The sequence below is a fragment of the Chenopodium album genome, chromosome 16, assembly GCF_948465745.1.
Source record: "Chenopodium album chromosome 16, dcCheAlbu1.1, whole genome shotgun sequence".
Lineage (NCBI taxonomy): Eukaryota > Viridiplantae > Streptophyta > Magnoliopsida > Caryophyllales > Amaranthaceae > Chenopodium > Chenopodium album.
In genome coordinates this window covers 5,743,820-5,762,037 of record NC_137849.1, presented here as the reverse complement: position 1 = coordinate 5,762,037, position 18,218 = coordinate 5,743,820, and the positions used below count along the sequence as shown (strand labels likewise).

Sequence of the window (18,218 nt, the reverse complement as noted above, 5' to 3'; positions counted from 1 at the left end):
TTTCGGGTAGTTCGACTGTGAGGAAGGTGGTTTCTAGGTGGTTGGTGTTGGGAAATGGTTTTTGTATGGCTCTTGTTGGTGGTGTTGGTCAATTTAGTAGTTACCTTCACTTTCTCTCTCCTACCCTTAATTTAGGCTGCTTTAATTCACTAATATACCATTATGAAATTTTGTCTTAAATTCTGTGTCGAGTCCAAAGTTGCAACTAACTTGAAATGGAGGTAGTATTAATATTGTTGTATTATTTGATTTCTATTAAAAACGGATGTGAGCTCGGTATTTAAGCATTGTTTCTTTATAAAAAAATTAATGATAATAATAAAATACAATAAATGCTTATTTTTTATATAAAATAAAATACAAGTTCTTCCCAATTACGTTATTATTGATATGATATTAACCCCGACCCTAATTTCTCTGCCTTCCTGCATTGTGCTCAGAGCCTCAGATATCATATCACATAATCACATTTACAGCTCATATACCTGCACAACAACGTACGAAGATGAGATGAACAGTTGAACACTTGAATTTAAGAGAAACTCATAAGCTACTGAAATCTCTCATTTTGTGCTAGCTCAAAACCAACAATATATAACCAGCCAAATACGAACATATTCATAAAAATGAAAACAATTATTATAAAACAATCAAATTGAAAAATCTCTAAATCTTAATCTATCTATAAACCTATACTAAAAGCAAATAAGTAATGACACTTGTCACTACGTTATGAAAAATTTTCCCGCCTTTTTGTTTTTTTCCTTTTTTCTTCTCCTATCTTTTATTTAAGGAAATTAAAGAAAACAATTGGAAGGTGGAACATATTAAGTTAATAACATATTATATAAGTAATATAAATAAGTCAACCATATGATTCACAAATCTGTACAAAATATTAAATATTTTAAATTTAAATCAAAGCTTGACAAAAATTGTGTTATACTAAACATTTTGCATACTACATCAATACTAGCTAAATATAACTTTGTCTTTACATATAAAATAATTAATAGTTTCATTGATCAAATCAGAAGAAGAAGAAAAAAAAAAAAAAAAAAAAAAAAAAAAAAAAAAAAAAAAAAGAGGCTTTGGATATATCTCGATATAGGGCTAATATTTTAAGATGATAAAAAAACCAAGGGAATGAAAGAGATACAATGTGAATGCTCCAATAAAGTCCAAAATGTCGCATGTTTGAACTTATTTATTTAAATATGTCTAAAACTGAGTAAGTTTATATATTGAATTATTGCTTTACATTATTTTTTTTTTTTTGAATTTTATTTGTTACATATAATTAATTTAAAATGATTTTTTTAAAAAAAATTTATAACCGTGCATGGCACGGGATTTAAAACTAGTGACTTATAAAGGAGAATATTTGAAATCACGACAAAATCATATGCAGTACTACATACTATAATATTCAAGTTATTGTTGTCAAGCTAATAAATGTCATCTAAAGGATACTACACATAATCTTAACTGGGGATTGCTTTGTAGCAGCAACAATGTAAACATTGAAAAGCCCTATCATCAAAAAAACTAATACTATTTGACAAAATTGCCATTAATTTCCCACAAACAAAGCAGAACGATTTACCTCAAACTCAACAAGAATATTGAATTGTTTTTTTTTTTAAGAAAAAGTTGCACTTATTCCCATTGCAAAATTTGGCAGGCATCACATTTTAAAATCACGTTAATAAAATAAAATCAAATCAAAGTTCTAAATCATAATGAAACCTGTAATATCTGAATTCAAGGTAAAGAAAATTTCAATCACCAATCAATAAAGTATGATTAATCGTTTCCCTAAATTCTCACTAATACTCAGCAACCAAAGAATAATTCCAATTTTACAAGTTATGCAAACAGGCAAAGCTGATACTCCCTCCGTTTTTAAATACTTGCTCCATTTCTCCACGTGCGGAGTTTTAGGAGAAATTGTAGAAAGAAATAAAAATATGGAGGTAGTGGGGTAGTTGGGAGAATAAAAATAAATAAAAAGCAAAAGTAGTGGAAGAATAGGAGGAAATAGAGTATTATGTTGGATCCACCAAGTATGAGAAATGAATTATATATTGTAAAAGCTTTTCAAAAAAGAAAATGGAGCAAGTATTTAAAAACGGTCAAAAAAGGAAAGTCGGGGCCATTAGTTTAGGAGAAGAGATACCCACCTAAGAAATATCGCTTAATAAAATCAGGTCAATTAGTATAAGAGAGAGAGAGACCACTTAAGAAAATTAGGACAACAATCAGTGGTATATACCTTGTTGAACTTCTTGAGAATCTTGGTGAAATGCTGCCAAATTCAGCGTACTATCAAATGGTAGACCAAAATTAGCATTTGGATAGCATTGCAATATGCACTAGCTATATGGAAATAAGGCAATGAAGCAAGAAATAAAAACAAACTTCATAAGTTGATATACATATACCAGTAAGTTTTTATACATATCTTGAACAATGTTTCGCAATGGAGAGTCGAAGAGTTTATCTCAGTTGAAAAATGGAAATAAAATAGCATGAAATAGAGGAAAGAGACTGCTAAAGACTGAAATCAAAGATTGAGTTGGGGAGAGTGTGTTCAGAGTAAATGAAAGAGTCAAAGAGCTGACCAATATTATATCGAGGGCAAAAACGAATCTACACTGTAGATTTCAAAAACTAACATTACTTGTAGTTTTGAACATCTATCAAAAAATAAGGTAGAACTTCACATGAGGCCATTTCTCAAAGACTTATGTTGAGGTCGTAATCATTTTCTATTAACTTTATTTACGAGCAGATACATCAGCTAATTTAGGGGTCAGCAAAATGAATTGTATTTTAAACCTCTTAAGTCTTAAATCATAATCACATATGAGACGAAAATAAATTAAGTGTTGTTTCAATGAATACTACAAGAAGGGGGGGTTGAATTGTAGTATGAGACTTTAGCCAAACTTTTTGCGGAATTAAGATTAAGTAAGCTAAAGAAACAGAAAGATTAACTAAAGGAACTAAAGAATGCAAGAGAGGTTTTTACGTGGAAAACTCCTTGGCCCTAACAATGAGAAAAACCACGACCACTTGGGATTTTGGGAAAAGAATCTTCACTAGAATAGGGCAAATGGTCCTATTACAAACTAAAGACTCAAACTCAAGTTCCTCTACGAACCTGAAACCCCGAGGAACAAGTTACCTAACTTGTCACTCTTCTCTTCTCCTTCTCTCTTCTCACTTCTCTGTTCTCTCTTCTCTTTCTCACTTCTCTTTCTCATACATAGAAGTTCACTCAAACTTCCCCATTCCCAAATTACAACTCGAAAGATAAACAAACTCTAGTATAAGAACATTAAGAACACTCTAATCAACTTGTGTGGAATTTGACTCTTAACTCGATTTAAAGCTTGAAAACTTATGTGAGCAAGGGTGAGATTTTCCATCTGAAATCAATAGCTATTTATAGATTGCAAAACGTCTTGGAAAATCATCTTTGTGCAGCAACACCATTACGCCACTACTCATACCCACTAAGAAGATCATGTTCCTTAAATTAAGGAACCATGAACTCCTCAATGTGCAAAACCATGACTGAAGAAGAACATGGGAGAGTAGGCCGCAAGTTTTGGAAAACATGGTGATTTTATTTTTTCAAAAAGATATTTTCGAAAATAAGAAAATAAAATAAAATCTTTTTGCACAAGATATTTTCGAAAATCAGAAAAGAAATAAAATCTTTAAGTTAAGAAAAGATAATCATTTAACAACTTAACCAATTTCCTAATTTCTAGCATGCACCATATTTTCTCCTAAGACCAATTCCACACAGAATTTTCGAGTGTAATTAACTTCTTATACTTATACAAATCCTAAAATATAAAAATATATTTAGTCTTCATGTTCTCTGATGAAGCTTCTACTCCGAGGCTTCTTGTTCCTTAGAAGGAACTTCTCTGAAGCTTCTGTTCCCTGAGGGGAACCTTCTCTTCTCAAGTCTTCATTTCTGAAGCACCAGTTCCTGTAAAGAACTCTTCTTTATGGATAGCTCTGCTTCTGGCCTTCTTGTTCTTCATGGTATTTTTACAAGACACTTAATTCTCCTGGTCTTTGCAACTGAACACACACTTAAACAATCAAGCACTTATTAGTTTGTAAGTAAGTGAGGTTGTGTCATCATCAAAATCATTAAGTCCAACATTAAGGTTTGTGTTTAACTCCTAAACCATGATTACGGGTCTGTTCTCATACGTTTATTTTCAGTTCAGTTCAGTTCAGCTCCTAATTTCCTTCTGTTATAAAATATTCATTTCAGTTCAGTTCAACTGAGTTCAGTTATTGAGAACATGTCCTACATGTACGTAAGGTATTTATCAAATTATCATATTTCAATTACTTTCAAAATATTTTTACAAGATCTATAAAAACTCATACATTTTATCTATCTTCCAATAAACGGGTTTGGGCATGGTTTTTGGCACAAAGCCTTGGCCTGAAATGGGTCACTTTTTTTTGCCAAACCCGACCCATCCCATGATAAACTCTACTTACCCATGGATGTACTCATGTACCCAAGTTTCCATACCACCTACTTTCCTTGCCATCACCATCCTTAGCCATTCCCACCCTACAAGTCTACAACCAACGAATCAAGCTTCTGAAGCCAACCCAAAGCAATCAAGAGGGTACCAGTAGGGTTTTGCAAACATGGTGGTTGGGTGGCAGCATAGGTCGAGGTGGTTGGCAGGTAACATGTAGATAGTGTAAAGAAAAGGGGTCGGTGTTTAGAGTAGTGGAGGATTGTTTTTTTTTTTTTAGCACCTATCAAAAACAAAACACGTGGCATTATTAACTACAAGTAGTCTATTAAAAACAATTAAAACATGTTATGGGTCATTTTGAAAGGGTCTCCCCTAAAATTAAAACCGCCTTGAGTTAATCAGTAGTTAAAACCTTTTAAAGAGGAGAAGTCATAATTGTAACAAATGACATAAATTTTCCAATAAAATTTGGTGGCTCAAATAATGTGGTAGCCTTGGTGTTTTCAGGTGTGGGCAGTTGTAGACATGGAGGTGTTGGGGTAGGAAATGTACAATGCTTCGATATTTTTGGCAGAAATACGTCGTATTCACTATTCACTGGGCTAAAACTCTAAAAAGGTTTGGATCAGTAGTGGTCACGAATCTCACGATCCCTTTTCTTTGAAATATTACTCTTGCACTCCATGTACATACCAAGTTAAGCACAACTTGTTCCTGTGATGAGCGTGAGCAACCAAGCAAAAAGAAATACAAAACAGCTACTGCAGGAAGTTCAGTTAAATTTCCAGTGATTTTCACTATGAGATGATACATGTTAGCTCTCAACATACCTAGTAGTTTTACAAAGCATCCAATGAAAAGTGCCAATCAACAAGTTCAGTTCAAAGTTGTTCCTAAAACTTACATCGGAGGGGTAAAGCCTAACTACGTCACAAAATTACCAGAGAACAGCCCGGAGCTTCATGGAGCTGTAATGGGTCAAAATATTAATCTTTTACTAATTTTGGGAGAATAACTAGTCATTTGACTCACTTCCAGAGCTTCACATACTTGTCATGACTAGCAGAAGCCACCAAACCTGTTACGCTAGATACAGCTAGCGCAGCAATGAGCCCTTCATGTGCTGATAGGGTCATCGTCTTGTTTTCTGACATGTTCCAAAGCTCCATAGACTACAAAAACACACACAGGATAATAATTATGTTAGATTCAAAACCATTAGGAGGATACAAGGAAAATTCCACTTCTCATAAAATGCTGTTTCTGGATAATAATTAGCAGAGCTAGGGGGTGCGGTATTCCCACAAATATTATTGATTAACAATCTATTTTGTTGACTAGCTTTAAAATTCATATATACTCTTTGGTTCAGTGATAATTGCCAAGAAATATAATTTATGCTAATGGGGAGCACTAAACCTGGGTTCAATCCATTATGATTTCCAACTGATGAAATTCGTATATACATTTTCCTCCCCTCAATTCTTTATTTGTTATTTCCCATTCATCAGAGACTGCTATTAGAGTTTAGATACTTGCCTGGTAACATCCAATCACCAGTAAAGAAGAGTATGTAGGATGGAAAGCACATGAGTAAAACTTGTTTCCATTGCAGCTCAGCTCGTGCACACAATCACCTTCGTTTCCTAAGCCAAGACTCCAGACTCTAACAGAGTCCTCACTGACAGAAGCCAAGAATTCACCAGAGGGATCCCAGCATACAGAATGAATCTGTTTTGTGTGCCCCTACAACGAAAATCATGCAGTTAAGCTTCACATGCCAAGATATGCAAAGAAAAACAGCACAAACATTTGACGTCAGCAGCATATTATAATACAAATCAAACCATGCATAAACACACAAGCTATCCCTTTTCTAACTCTAACCAAGAAATGAAAATCTAATAATTGGGACCAAGGAATAACTTTCATCAAACATTATGCAGTTCATCTTACTGCACAAAATCAGGAAATAGCAACCACCATTGAAGTTTTGCTGTTCAATTAAACATAAAGGCCAACCTGTAATCTGTGCAGACAAGCTTGCGTCTCCACATCAAGTATAGATATAATATTATCTGCAGCAGCAGCAAGGTATCTTCCATGACAGGGCTGGAATCTTATCTGGGTGCTGCCACCCTGCATAAAATATAATGTGAAAGAAATGTCATTCTTATAATCTTAATCATATCCTGCTGATGTTCGCTACTTTGCTTTCCTTCTGTTTCTGTTTCTTTGAAAGGGTATGCAGCAAATTAGCAATGTCATAGCAACAATTATAAGAGAGGGGCAAAAGACTGATAACCCTCAATCCTATAATAATTGTTAACTTTACCCTTTTTTAATGCTCAAAAGTTGTCAAGTTTTCAATTATAACAATAATAATAATACAGAAATAAATAATAATAAGCAAAAGCTTTCATTATCCCACAAATTTGAATGATTAATAGTCAAAACTTGCATGTAAATGACACAGTGGGTCAAATCACAAATGCTTGATGTTCCCTCTAATTTTTTTGCATTTTTATAGAGGACAACACTACAAACTACAATAAGACAGAAGGGGTATCAAAGTTGAGGGGTTCAACAGTATTTCACCTTAAAGACCCTGGCACAGCTTCCGTTGTTTACACTCCAATAGCGGATTTCACCATCCCCATCGCATGAACCGATGAGATCATCTTTATTAGGGTGGAAGTCTAGAGACATGACAGTGGCAGAATGTCCCATAAAATTACGAAGCGAATAGCCAGGCTGAAAATACAATATTTACCCATCAGTGTAATTGCTATAGGCTCTAAATACACAGAAGAAGACAAATGTCAGTTCTGCAAACAAAACACAAACCAAGGACAAGGAAAGGGAAAAACATAATACAGAGTAAAAACTAAGCATCAACAATCAATCATAGACTATGTAAGCATGGCAGACAATGATACAAACAAATCTATTATTGTCATTTCCATTAACAAGCCAACGGGTCCATCTATGTTTCCTTGGATCTTTCATAGTATTGCCAGTGAAAACTGAAATGAATGATAAGTTAGCATGTTTCAAAGAGAAGGCATCTATGTTACAAAGCATTTTGACCTGCAGAACAACTGCTTCAGCCAGATGACTTGATTTAGTATCTCAATATGCATTCTGAGACAAAATGTGGGTTTCAAGTAACCTGCAAAATGTCAGGGCCTTAACATGAACTACTTATGTAGAGGAAGCATTGAGTTCTAGTCAACAGCATTATGTAGAGGAACTGAGGAAGCATTGAGTTCTAGTCAACTGCATAGATCACCGGATAATTAATTCTTGCAAATCCAACCTGACATACAAATACATGCCAACAGGCCGTTCAACACACACACGCACACGCGCACCCACACACGCACGCACACACACACACACATCAAAAACATTGGAATCTTGGATACTTTAGATAAAAAAAAACAGCATGAAAAATTAATTGACGTTTAAAATAAAGGATACTTGTTAGATCAAGCAGAGAAAAACACAGATATATTTAACGATGGGACAAAACAATAATATAGCAATTTGCAGTGAGGAGACAACAAGATGAAAATGTGCACTAACATTTTCCACATCCCAAACTCTAACAGATTTATCGAAAGATGAAGTCGCCAGACGTGACATGGAAGGACTGAAGCGGACATCAGTTACCAATTTTGTATGCTCCTCAAGTGTAGTTTTGGGCTTCAATGAATCAGCATGCCACAGCACAGCCTACATGAAAATTTCAACATATTTCTGTAAAGTCATATTCATTTAGTAATAAGCAACTTTTAACTCATAAAATATTTGGCCCACTTCTATTTAAATAGTCACCTTCATATCATGGCCACCTGTGGCAAGGAGTTTTCCATCTGACGAAAAGTGACAACAGACTACTTTGCCAGTACTCCCTCGAACAGAGTTTACTTCTGTGAACATAAATCCTAAAGCAATGACAGATTAGCAGAATTAAATTAACCTCTGACTAAGCGCCAAACGAACTTATATGTAGACATTTAATCTTGCCACTTGATTTGTATAATTCAAGTGGATACTACTTCAAAGTTCAAACTATGCCGGCTGATAAAATTTGTGCATCTACGTTAGCCTGATCCCTAGATTTTAAAAAGTATGACTACACTCTTATGAATAGTGGAGACGATTATTCCCCTCAAAATGTTTATATGCATACTTACACTTTTTAAAAATATGAGAACTTTTATAAATAGTGTTTGAGATCATTATGCCCTTAAAATGTTTATTTACACATTTATCTACAATTATAGTGTTTGAACAATTATAAAATAGTGTTTGAACAATTATACTTTTAAAATGTTTATTTATTTATTCGCCCTTAATAAAATTAATTGCCTTTTTCTTGTTCTGATAAATAGTGTACGAACATTATTACCCTAAAGATATTTGTTTACAAATTTTTACTCATTAATGCTACCAACAACTAAAGTGTGATATAGGGTCAAACCAAAAAGCTCCTTAATAATGTCTAGCAAAGTGGCACGCATCGTGCACGTTAGGTTGTTAGCCGCCCTAGTTAAAGGAACTAGAACTTTACATGACACTACATAGTTGGCTAGTTGCTATACTTGCTAAGTCGATAGGACTTATAATAAAAAAAAAAACTAAAAAAAATTATTAGTTTAATTTCCTAATTTGGATGTACATCAATTTTGAAAGGAAATGAAGTGCAAGTGATACTTCAAAGGATGGGACGATTACTTTTTGTAAATATAGAGTTAGTGTTATTACTTGTGTTTAGATTATAGGGAGGTCATTTGTTTAAGTTTTGGTGTGGAGATATTTAATATGTAGTAAGAATCTATGATGGAAGAAAAAGGATTTTGGGAGACATGGAAGAAGAACTGCAATACGATGATAGAGGCGTATGTACAACTTAAACATCATACCCAAAACCAAATGACATACTTCGTAATAAATAGCTCCAATAAACATAAGAGCTATAACTATGATGATGTTATGTTAATTGGAGCTTATGTTATTTGGTTTTAGTTTTCTTGTACTTTGGTTTTATGCTTGATGTTCATCGAATGTAGAGTGTGCATTGTGCATACGTCTTCGCCATCCAATTATTGGTTGGCCACAACCTTCACATGGTGACAAAAGCAAGCCACAACCAAACTATGGTCATAGCGAGAGAAAGGCAGCAACAGCATGTTGCGCACAACGTGGCCCCTATTGGGGTAGGCAATTTAAATCCCACATGGAGAGAATAAGGAAAAGACGACCTCCATATAAGTTCATGTGTAAGTTATCATATAATGCAATCCCAAGAGGGTGGCAAGTGAAAGAGAAATGTAGTTGTAAGGTTAGTGTCTATAGAAAACGTCAACTGAAAAATCAACATGGTGAATACGGCACACGAGTGTGGTAAGTCCAAGTCATGAAGAGAGTGTTTTATCCATGTGAGCAACATGAGATTTTTTGTATTAAGAACATTAAGAGAACCATCCCAAAATATCAAATGAAGGAGAACCTTGCATTAACCCCCGACCAATGTGAGCCCAGTCCCATACCTTTAAATTAGCCCCAAGTGGGAGATTGTTGTATTCAAGTGTTAGCTAACTAAGTATCTAATATAGTGGTGGCAGAGACAGCTTATATGAAATCATACATATCTATAAGAGTTTCAAAAGATACAAAGGTAGGCCACAACCTACCTAAGTCGGTGAAGGCTAGCCACTGTCAAGTTATAGCGTGAGAAAAAGGCAGAGGCCATAGACAACCCAAAACTTCAAGTGCCATGGTCAACTACTAGCTTCTATGTGCTTAAATGTATTCAACCTAAACATTATATTTGTGCCCTAACATAAACAACGGGGTTAGTTGTCATATTATGCAACCCGAAAAGAAGAGGGGTGAGAAACCCTTGGGGAAGAGACTTTATGCGCTTATAGGAGGCAAAGTCATTGTGTACTCATTATTAAACTTGGATCCTAATATATGTGAGATTGAGGAAATTGAGAAAGATATTGACTATCTTGTATTCACCACGTACACATTGAGTAAAGCCTAGAACAAATTGTTTATTTGGTATGGTGTGTGATAGCGGTAATCCACCTTTTATCTCTTTTGTATTTCCTTTGAGTATAACCTGATCCCATCAGTAAGTCAACACTCTCTCCCCCTCTTTTATTTTAATTTTTTTTCCCACGTGACCCCTACCCCGTTTTTCCCTTTTCAAAGGTTAATGTTAAAATTAATAGAGTTACCGTAGTAAAATATCATTATGATTTTCCTTTGAAGTATATCGTCTCTTTTATTTGTCTTGCCTTTTATTTCACCTTAATTATACTTCTCAACCTCAACCTCTTTAATTTGCTTCCACTACGCACTTACAACTCTTAAACAACAACAACAAAGCCTTTAGTCCCAAAATAATTTGGGGTTGGCTAACATGAATCGTCATAAGGAATCGTACAATATACAAAATCTTACAACATGTATTCATCTTTTAACGATTAAGTTACTCTGCAATCAGATAGTTTGCGCGTACGCACTTCCCTGGATGCTCATAGGTGCTCTAGAGAATCAACCCACTATTCTCATAGGAAGCGCCCAACTTCTACACCCAAGTAGGTGAATCCATCAAGTGTGTACTACCACACACCACCACTCATATGGATATGGATCCATTAAGAACCATACTGCTCATCTTCAAACCAAAGTGGTATATCATCACAATATTCGCAGATATAAGAGGGTGGAAAACAAACAATGCTTTATTATTCATAATGTCGCCCTTTGAACTCCAAGCATAAGATGTTTTCTGCGTAAAATACATCTCAAGTTCTTTTATGTTCTTTATTATTTTCTGTCTAGCATTACTATACTGTTTAATAGCAGAGTTTGTGGGCCCCTGATCCTATCAGTTATAATGATAATACAAGTACTTCAAGTCATGTACTCAAGTCACGTAAATATGGATAGCAAGAAATCAAGACCATGCACTTCCTAGAGATTTTAATTTATTCCCGAGTGACATAAAATCAGAGTCGTGAAGACTTGTTTAAATCTATTTAAAAACTCAGCAATATATATTTCCTAAGTGGCTAAATTTCGAGGTAGACATATTGAGATGAATAATTTGCATAGGCTGACACTCTCATCAGATATGGGCTAGTAAGATATCAATGACCAGAATGAAGAAGCCATATTGTTACAATAGAATTCAACATTATATAAGATTTCACAATTAAACGTACGGGCATCAAGGAGTTGGAAAGCCATCAGAAAATGCATGTCATTTGTTGTCTATCACTTGTTAGATTTTTAGCGACTATATCTAATTCCAGAGCTCATATCAGCTGTTAACTCAAGCATTCAAATGCCTCTTTCATATTCTGAAACAGTGGGATGTGAAGTATGCAAATCAATGATTCCAACGTACCTTTGGTTATGTCCACGCCACGGCCAACTGAATCTCTGTGGTCTGCATCATCAGGCGATAAGAATGACTCTACATTGTCATCTAGAGTCCCATCCTCCACAAAACGCTCCATATCAACCTGAAACTCCAGATGTTTGCCATCTTAGAGCTGGCGTGAAATGCCGATGAGAGGTTGTGCAATGCTTAAAATATTGCCTATCAGCAAAACATAATTAAAATTCGCTCACCAGCTGGTTTGATGGTGATGTAAGGTTTCCGGTTGCTTCAGTACCAAACATTAGTGCTGGCTTTGAAGTGCTACCGCCATGAGAGAAGGATGGCATTGACATCACATCTCCAGCTGTATGAGTTGAGGGGGTTGAAGGAGCAGAACTTGGGGAAGGTCCAGCAGTATTTGCAGTTCCAGAGCTATTTGCAGGTCCTGAAGATGATAGAGGCTGCTTTCTCTTTCTCCCATTCTGATTTTTTGAAGCCTTAATAAATTAAAAACATGTTAGGAACCCATACAATTACAAAGGTGTTACTTGACAACGCCACCATCATAATTTAGGAAATGTCATCATTGTCTTTCACATTATAGACTGTAATAATCATCATTGTTTACATCTGTTAGATCAAAAGATGAACTCACTCCAAGTATCTGAAAGAAAATACTCGTAAGTAGTTTGAGAATCAAAGGTATTATATTCCTTCAAAACTAAAAGCCAGTACTACTGCACCAACAAGATGATCAAATTAAATATTGCATATAATATAATAGAAATTTCCAATTATTACTGACACTTCTACTTAAACGAACAGCTCTGAGGAAGCATGTAGAGTTAAATAAACATTGGATTAGGAAAAATATTAGACCTGATCATTCCCTCGGAACGAGTTGGATAAGCTACCATCCATGGTAATACTACTAGCTCCACCAATCTTGTCAGGCTGATGAAGAACATGATTTGAAATTTGAGAAGGTTGACCAGAAAGTCCATTCTGCTGAAGCTGATGAAACTGATGCTGGTGGAGACTGATTTGTTGTTGCTGCTGTTGTTGTTGCTGCTGATGATGATGTTGCAACTGAGCCATTTTCATCTAGAAAATAGTACAAGCGCAAAGAGTTAGATCCGCAGAGACAAGTACTGGTTACAGAACAACCTTAACTAAGACTTAAGGCATCCATTCCACCATAAGATGTTTTTTTTTTATTGATAGACGCTGCGGTTGGTTCTCACCATAAGATGTTACATACTCCCTCCGTCCCTTATAATTGCACCATTGTATGTTTTGGGGTCAAACTTCAAAACTATGATCACAAATTCTCACTAATGTATGCTTCGTAAAAAATAATTTAGTCATGTAGGATCGTGTTGTTTCACCGTCTACTTTAAGAGTATCAATTTTTAATAATTTGTTTGCGTACATAATTGGAGATATTAATGTTTGGAGATGTTTCTTGAAGACCATGAAATCCATATGGGGCAAACAAATAAGGACGGAGGGAGTACTAAATTACAGGCAACTGGGTACATTATAAGGCTCTAATGTCCGACATTAAACATGCTTCACCAACACACACTACTAGGCTTTGACAATTATTCAGCATGTCTTGGCTTGTGCGCCCTTGAAAAACAAGGCTCTTCATGAAACAAGGCCCTTGAAAAACAAGGCTCTTCGTGAAACAGCCTTAATAACATTCACACTGGTAAGGCTACAAAAAATTGATCACCAACTCACCCTGTTCTAAGATGGAGCCTCAATAAGGGCGATATGGTTAATATCATTTGAGCTGAAATTTAAGAATTGAAATGATTTAGTAATATACTACCTCTGATTGTTTTTTAGTTGACGAGTATACCTTTTTGAGAATACTTTTTAGTTGACACGGATTCCTTTTTGGGAAGTTTATTTTTAGTTGACTCCACTACACTGCTACACACTTGATTAAATAAGCTAAGCACATGGTCTACCCACTTGCTTTAACATTCTCTCTCCTCTCCTTAAAGTGTGCCTAAATTAAATGTATCATCAAAAAAGAAACGGAAGAAGTGTTTAATATTGTTAAAAAAAAAGTAATATATTTAATATTTGAATAGCAATTCTAGTAATTTAATGTTGATTTAGCTAAGTACTCAACATTTTCAAAATCAATACTTGGGAGAAAATCATTAGCTAGAACAGCTTGCTTGGCACGAATCCTACCGATCGACAAAAATCTAAGCAGAAGATGATTACCTTTAATAATGCATCAGCGTCTCCACGGGGTACAACAGGACAACCAGCTTGCAAGGGTGATCCGAGGTTTGGGACCATGTCTGCAGAGAGAAATCCCTCCTTCCCAAAACTCATACTTCTGTTATTCAACAACATTCTGAGTCTTCTGCTTTCCATATCATTTGCTGAAGCTGATGTCAAATTCTGTTGGGCAAGCAAAAGTTGTTGCTGATGCTGTGGTGACAACATCTGAAGTTGGTGAAAGGGTTGAGAAGTTGGCATATACGATTTCTGCTGCTGGAGAAGCCCAGGTCGAAGATTATCCAATCCCTAACAAGCGGACAATATGGTCAGGAATCAATTATGGGCTCTTTCACAAATCCCAAATCAGAATGATAACTGTGTACAACTGTACAGACTCTTACAATATATACTGCAATAACTACAAGTATAATTATAAGGCTGGAGCAAATGTACCAATAATGGACACTCAAATTAATTTGATCTTAAAAAGACTTACTGTGAGTGGCCATCCCTTCAATGTTAAATTATTACCACTTTGGTTTGAACCTGATTCAAGAGGTTAACGTAATACATGAGCCAAATAAACATGGAATAGGCCACCGGACCACAGCTACACGATCAAAGTAGAATACCGTTGGAAACTGCCACCTTCAAGTAGGAGCAGTATCCAAGTGAAATAAATCATTTCAAGTATTATTAGAGCCAGTAATACATTAGTTAGATTCAAGGGTATCACAGACAATACCAGGAATACCTAGCAATGATGCTTCAGGTCCAGCAGCTCGAGGAGTCAAGCATGAATTCATTTCTGTCTTTATGTCCTGCTCAAAAACAGGAAATTACTGGACCATGTCAACTGCAGAGCGCTGCATAAGGCAGTATAGGAAGGAAACCGAGCAAGAAGACTTACTGCTACAGACCCCGGCTGCTGCTGATTCCGAGATGCCACCATCTGCTGAGACATACCACCAGATGAACCATGCAAAACTTGCCTGCAAATAGCAAATTAACAGAATCATATAATTGTTCAAAATACATTGAAGAATGGCCAAGTAAACAGCTTATAATTCAATTTTTAAGAGTGGCAAAATGAAAGGTCTTTCACTTGACAAAGAACCAAGATCAAAGGTTAAAATCAGAGCAGCAAAGTCCAGAATATAGCTAACAAAGAGCTACAACACCACTTAAAATAACAAAATTGCAATGCTGCCAAGTCAAACATCAAGAAAATATGTTCAAACCAATTCGCTAGATGGAAAATGATGTTCGGATGCCAATCTACATAAATAGCACCCCATTAAAACAAGATCATTACAATGTAAAGCTGGAATATTTAACCAATCATCAAAAAGGAGAGGGAAAGAGAAGAAGACAGACCCTGAATGCTGGCCAGCAACAGCTGATTTCAGTATAGTGGCATGATTCTGATCCATGAGTTGGCTAACATTATCAGCAAATCGCTGCTGCAAGAAGTGCATTTGTAGTTAGACTATCATAAAGAATCCACAACACTAAACATGATGATATAAAGGTACAACTTACTTTCAATGATGTGTCATCTAATGAGTCCCTTTGTTGGGGCAATTTTAATCGTTCCTCATACATTTTGGTCGCCATGACACTTGCAGTGCCAGAATTTTGTCGAGTAGGAGGATCATTTCCTGCATGCTCATTAGCATTGCCATTGAGATGAGCACCATCTCTTCTTTGGGATTGTTGTTGATGTTGGTGTTGTTGCTGCTGTTGCTGTTGTTGTTGCTGCTGTTGTTGTTGCTGCTGCTGCTGCTGCTGCTGTTGTTGCTGTTGCTGCTGCTGTTGTTGTTGCTGTTGTTGTTGCTGCTGATGTTGTTGCGGCTGTTGTTGCTGTTGCTGTTGTTGTTGTTGTGCATGCCTCTGCATCAGTATCTGTTGCATATGCAAATGCTGTTGTTGTTGTATATTAGGCGGTTGCTGACTCTGAGGATGTTGCTGCTGCTCCCTTGCTCTTAACAATTGAGTCTGCAATTTCAGGGACACATCAGAAGCTCCAAAGTCCAGATTAAGATTTAATTTCTAGTTGCACAATACAATGCATTTAGCATTACTCAAGAGGACAGCAGTAACACATTATAGAAAGGCGACATAAAGTTTCCAGTGAAGAAGATTCAACAAAAATCTTAATGACATCAACATTTGAAATTCAACGGGCAAATAATAGTTTTTAAAGAGTAAAGCATTGTAATTTGTAAGTAGTAAAACGCACTCTTGGTCTTGCTTTGATATCAAACATTGCACCACAGGCTCATACCAAAAATAAAGATTTACTGCAAAGTTAATAGTATTGACCCTTTGCAATATGTGAGAGTTACAGGAAGCTCAAACCAAATTTCTACTATAGCTTCCTAAATACAATTGTAGGTTCATTTCCAGATAGCCCGTCTGCCCATGCGGCCATGCCAATCAAGCACATCAAGATATAACACAAAATAGGATACACACATAATACAAGATGCAACCACACCATATACTACTTCTCAGACCAACCTCAATATATGAAGCAGCTACCTCGGAGTGTTTTTCATTTGTTCTGGCAATAAATATATCCCAGAAGACGGACCACCACTCGAACAAAAATCCACCAGGTGCATCAATAGCTGCAAATACCATGTCTCAATTCTCATAAAATAAAGTGTTGAAAGCTAAAATAAAAACTAGAAACAATAGCAGTAAATTCGCAAGAAATCATACCAACAGGATCAGATGAGACCTTTCCCTCAGTTTGAAAGGCTTGTGCAGTAGCCTTTAGATCCCTTTTAACTAAATAATCATGAATATACACATCTAACCTGATAATTACAAAAATAAACATACATTATTTCTGTGGTTTTCCAAAAAATCACACTTTAACAACACAAATTATGCAACAATTCAACCCTAAAAACAAGCAAAAAAAAAAAAAAAATTACATACACCCAACTAGCCCAGAAATTAACAAACATCAATTCTGTGATTTTCCAAGAATCCTACATTATATTTTGTTTTGAACCAAAATTAACTACAGAAATTATGCAATTCATCAGCCCAAAAATCTTAAAATCAAACAGCAAATTGCACAAAATCACAGAAATGGAGGCATGCATACTAAGAGGCATCATTTTATACAGCTCCCAAGACTTTAAAACCATAAGTTGACATTAAGGAGTGAATTTTGTGGGTTTACGACTGTTAATTAGCAAAATTTTAAACCCTAACTTTAAACTAAACTGAAACAGTAGCAAAAAAAATGGTCAGAAACAATGTGATGCAGAAACTGAACAAACCCAGAAAACTAAAAATAACCCAGAAGCTAAATCAAGAAGAGAAAGTAAATTTGTTTCTCAATTCTCATAAATTAATAATCAAAAAGATGAGATTTTTGGAGAAAAATACTAAAACCCAGAAAAATTAGAAATGCCCAGATACTAAATCCAGATGAAAATGCAGAAAAACAAAAGAAAAAATAAAAATAAAAAGGTACCGCATGCTAGATAGATAGTGAAAAACAAGGGGAAAAAGAAGAAATTTGTTGAAAAAAAGATGAGATTTTTGGTAAGAAAGCTTACATTTTATCAGCTTCCCAATTAGTCTGAGACATTTTTGTTGAGAAATTACAAATTCAGTTGACAATGTCAGTTCTTCATTAAATAGTTAAACTCGAAGAAAGAACAACAACAATAAAGGGCAAAGCTTTTACTACTGTCAGAAAGAAAGAGAGAAAAAAAAAATTGAAGTTTAGAGAGAGAAAGAAGAGAGAGAATGAAGAGAAATCTATCTCAACTGAACAGAGAGAACAGAAGCAGAGGGCCTCTAATTTGGACAAATGAAGAATTTAGGAGAATTAAAATAAATAAAAAATATAGTAAGTGTTAAGAGTTAATTAATTTAGTCAAGGTGTGAATGTCCACGCTCCAATTTCTTCATTGCATTTAATGTAGTAGTCAACCCTAATTGTCACCCTCTAATGTTATAGCCCACAATGTAATAGTGGTTCTTATTACTATAAATAGCCATGCAAT

The 18,218-nt window shown here is 35.3% G+C and overlaps 1 protein-coding gene across 3 annotated transcripts; it reads right to left on the bottom strand.

The window, feature by feature from the left end:
* Positions 1–5,300: 5,300 nt before the first annotated feature.
* LOC145586168 (transcriptional corepressor LEUNIG-like) lies at positions 5,301–17,998 on the bottom strand. 3 transcript variants are annotated; one of them, XM_081642919.1, is made up of 18 exons: positions 17,766–17,998; positions 16,912–17,009; positions 16,708–16,832; positions 15,727–16,182; positions 15,562–15,647; positions 15,095–15,176; positions 14,930–15,005; positions 14,681–14,730; positions 14,182–14,490; positions 12,817–13,041; positions 12,189–12,434; positions 11,962–12,079; positions 8,370–8,479; positions 8,118–8,267; positions 7,128–7,283; positions 6,552–6,668; positions 6,069–6,275; positions 5,301–5,701 (listed from the first exon to the last, which is right to left on the bottom strand). In XM_081642919.1, the coding sequence occupies exons 1-18, from the start codon at positions 17,795–17,797 to the stop codon at positions 5,558–5,560; spliced, it is 2,787 nt and encodes a 928-aa protein (XP_081499045.1). In that variant the 5' UTR covers positions 17,798–17,998; the 3' UTR covers positions 5,301–5,557. The 3 variants fall into 3 exon arrangements, with proteins under 3 accessions (XP_081499045.1, XP_081499046.1, XP_081499047.1); XM_081642920.1 differs by having other exon boundaries at positions 16,708–16,817; XM_081642921.1 differs by having other exon boundaries at positions 15,562–15,644; positions 16,708–16,817.
* Positions 17,999–18,218: the final 220 nt, after the last annotated feature.

Bases quoted from the DNA above. Each gene is read 5' to 3' on its own strand.
- LOC145586168 (XM_081642919.1), bottom strand. From the start codon at position 17,797: ATGTCTCAGACTAATTGGGAAGCTGATAAAAT. The intron at 12,435-12,816 runs GTCTAATATTTT...TAATTTATTAAG, and splicing joins CGTTCCGAGGGAATGATCAG to GCTTCAAAAAATCAGAATGG. The intron at 8,268-8,369 runs GTGACTATTTAA...ATTTTCATGTAG, and splicing joins CAGGTGGCCATGATATGAAG to GCTGTGCTGTGGCATGCTGA.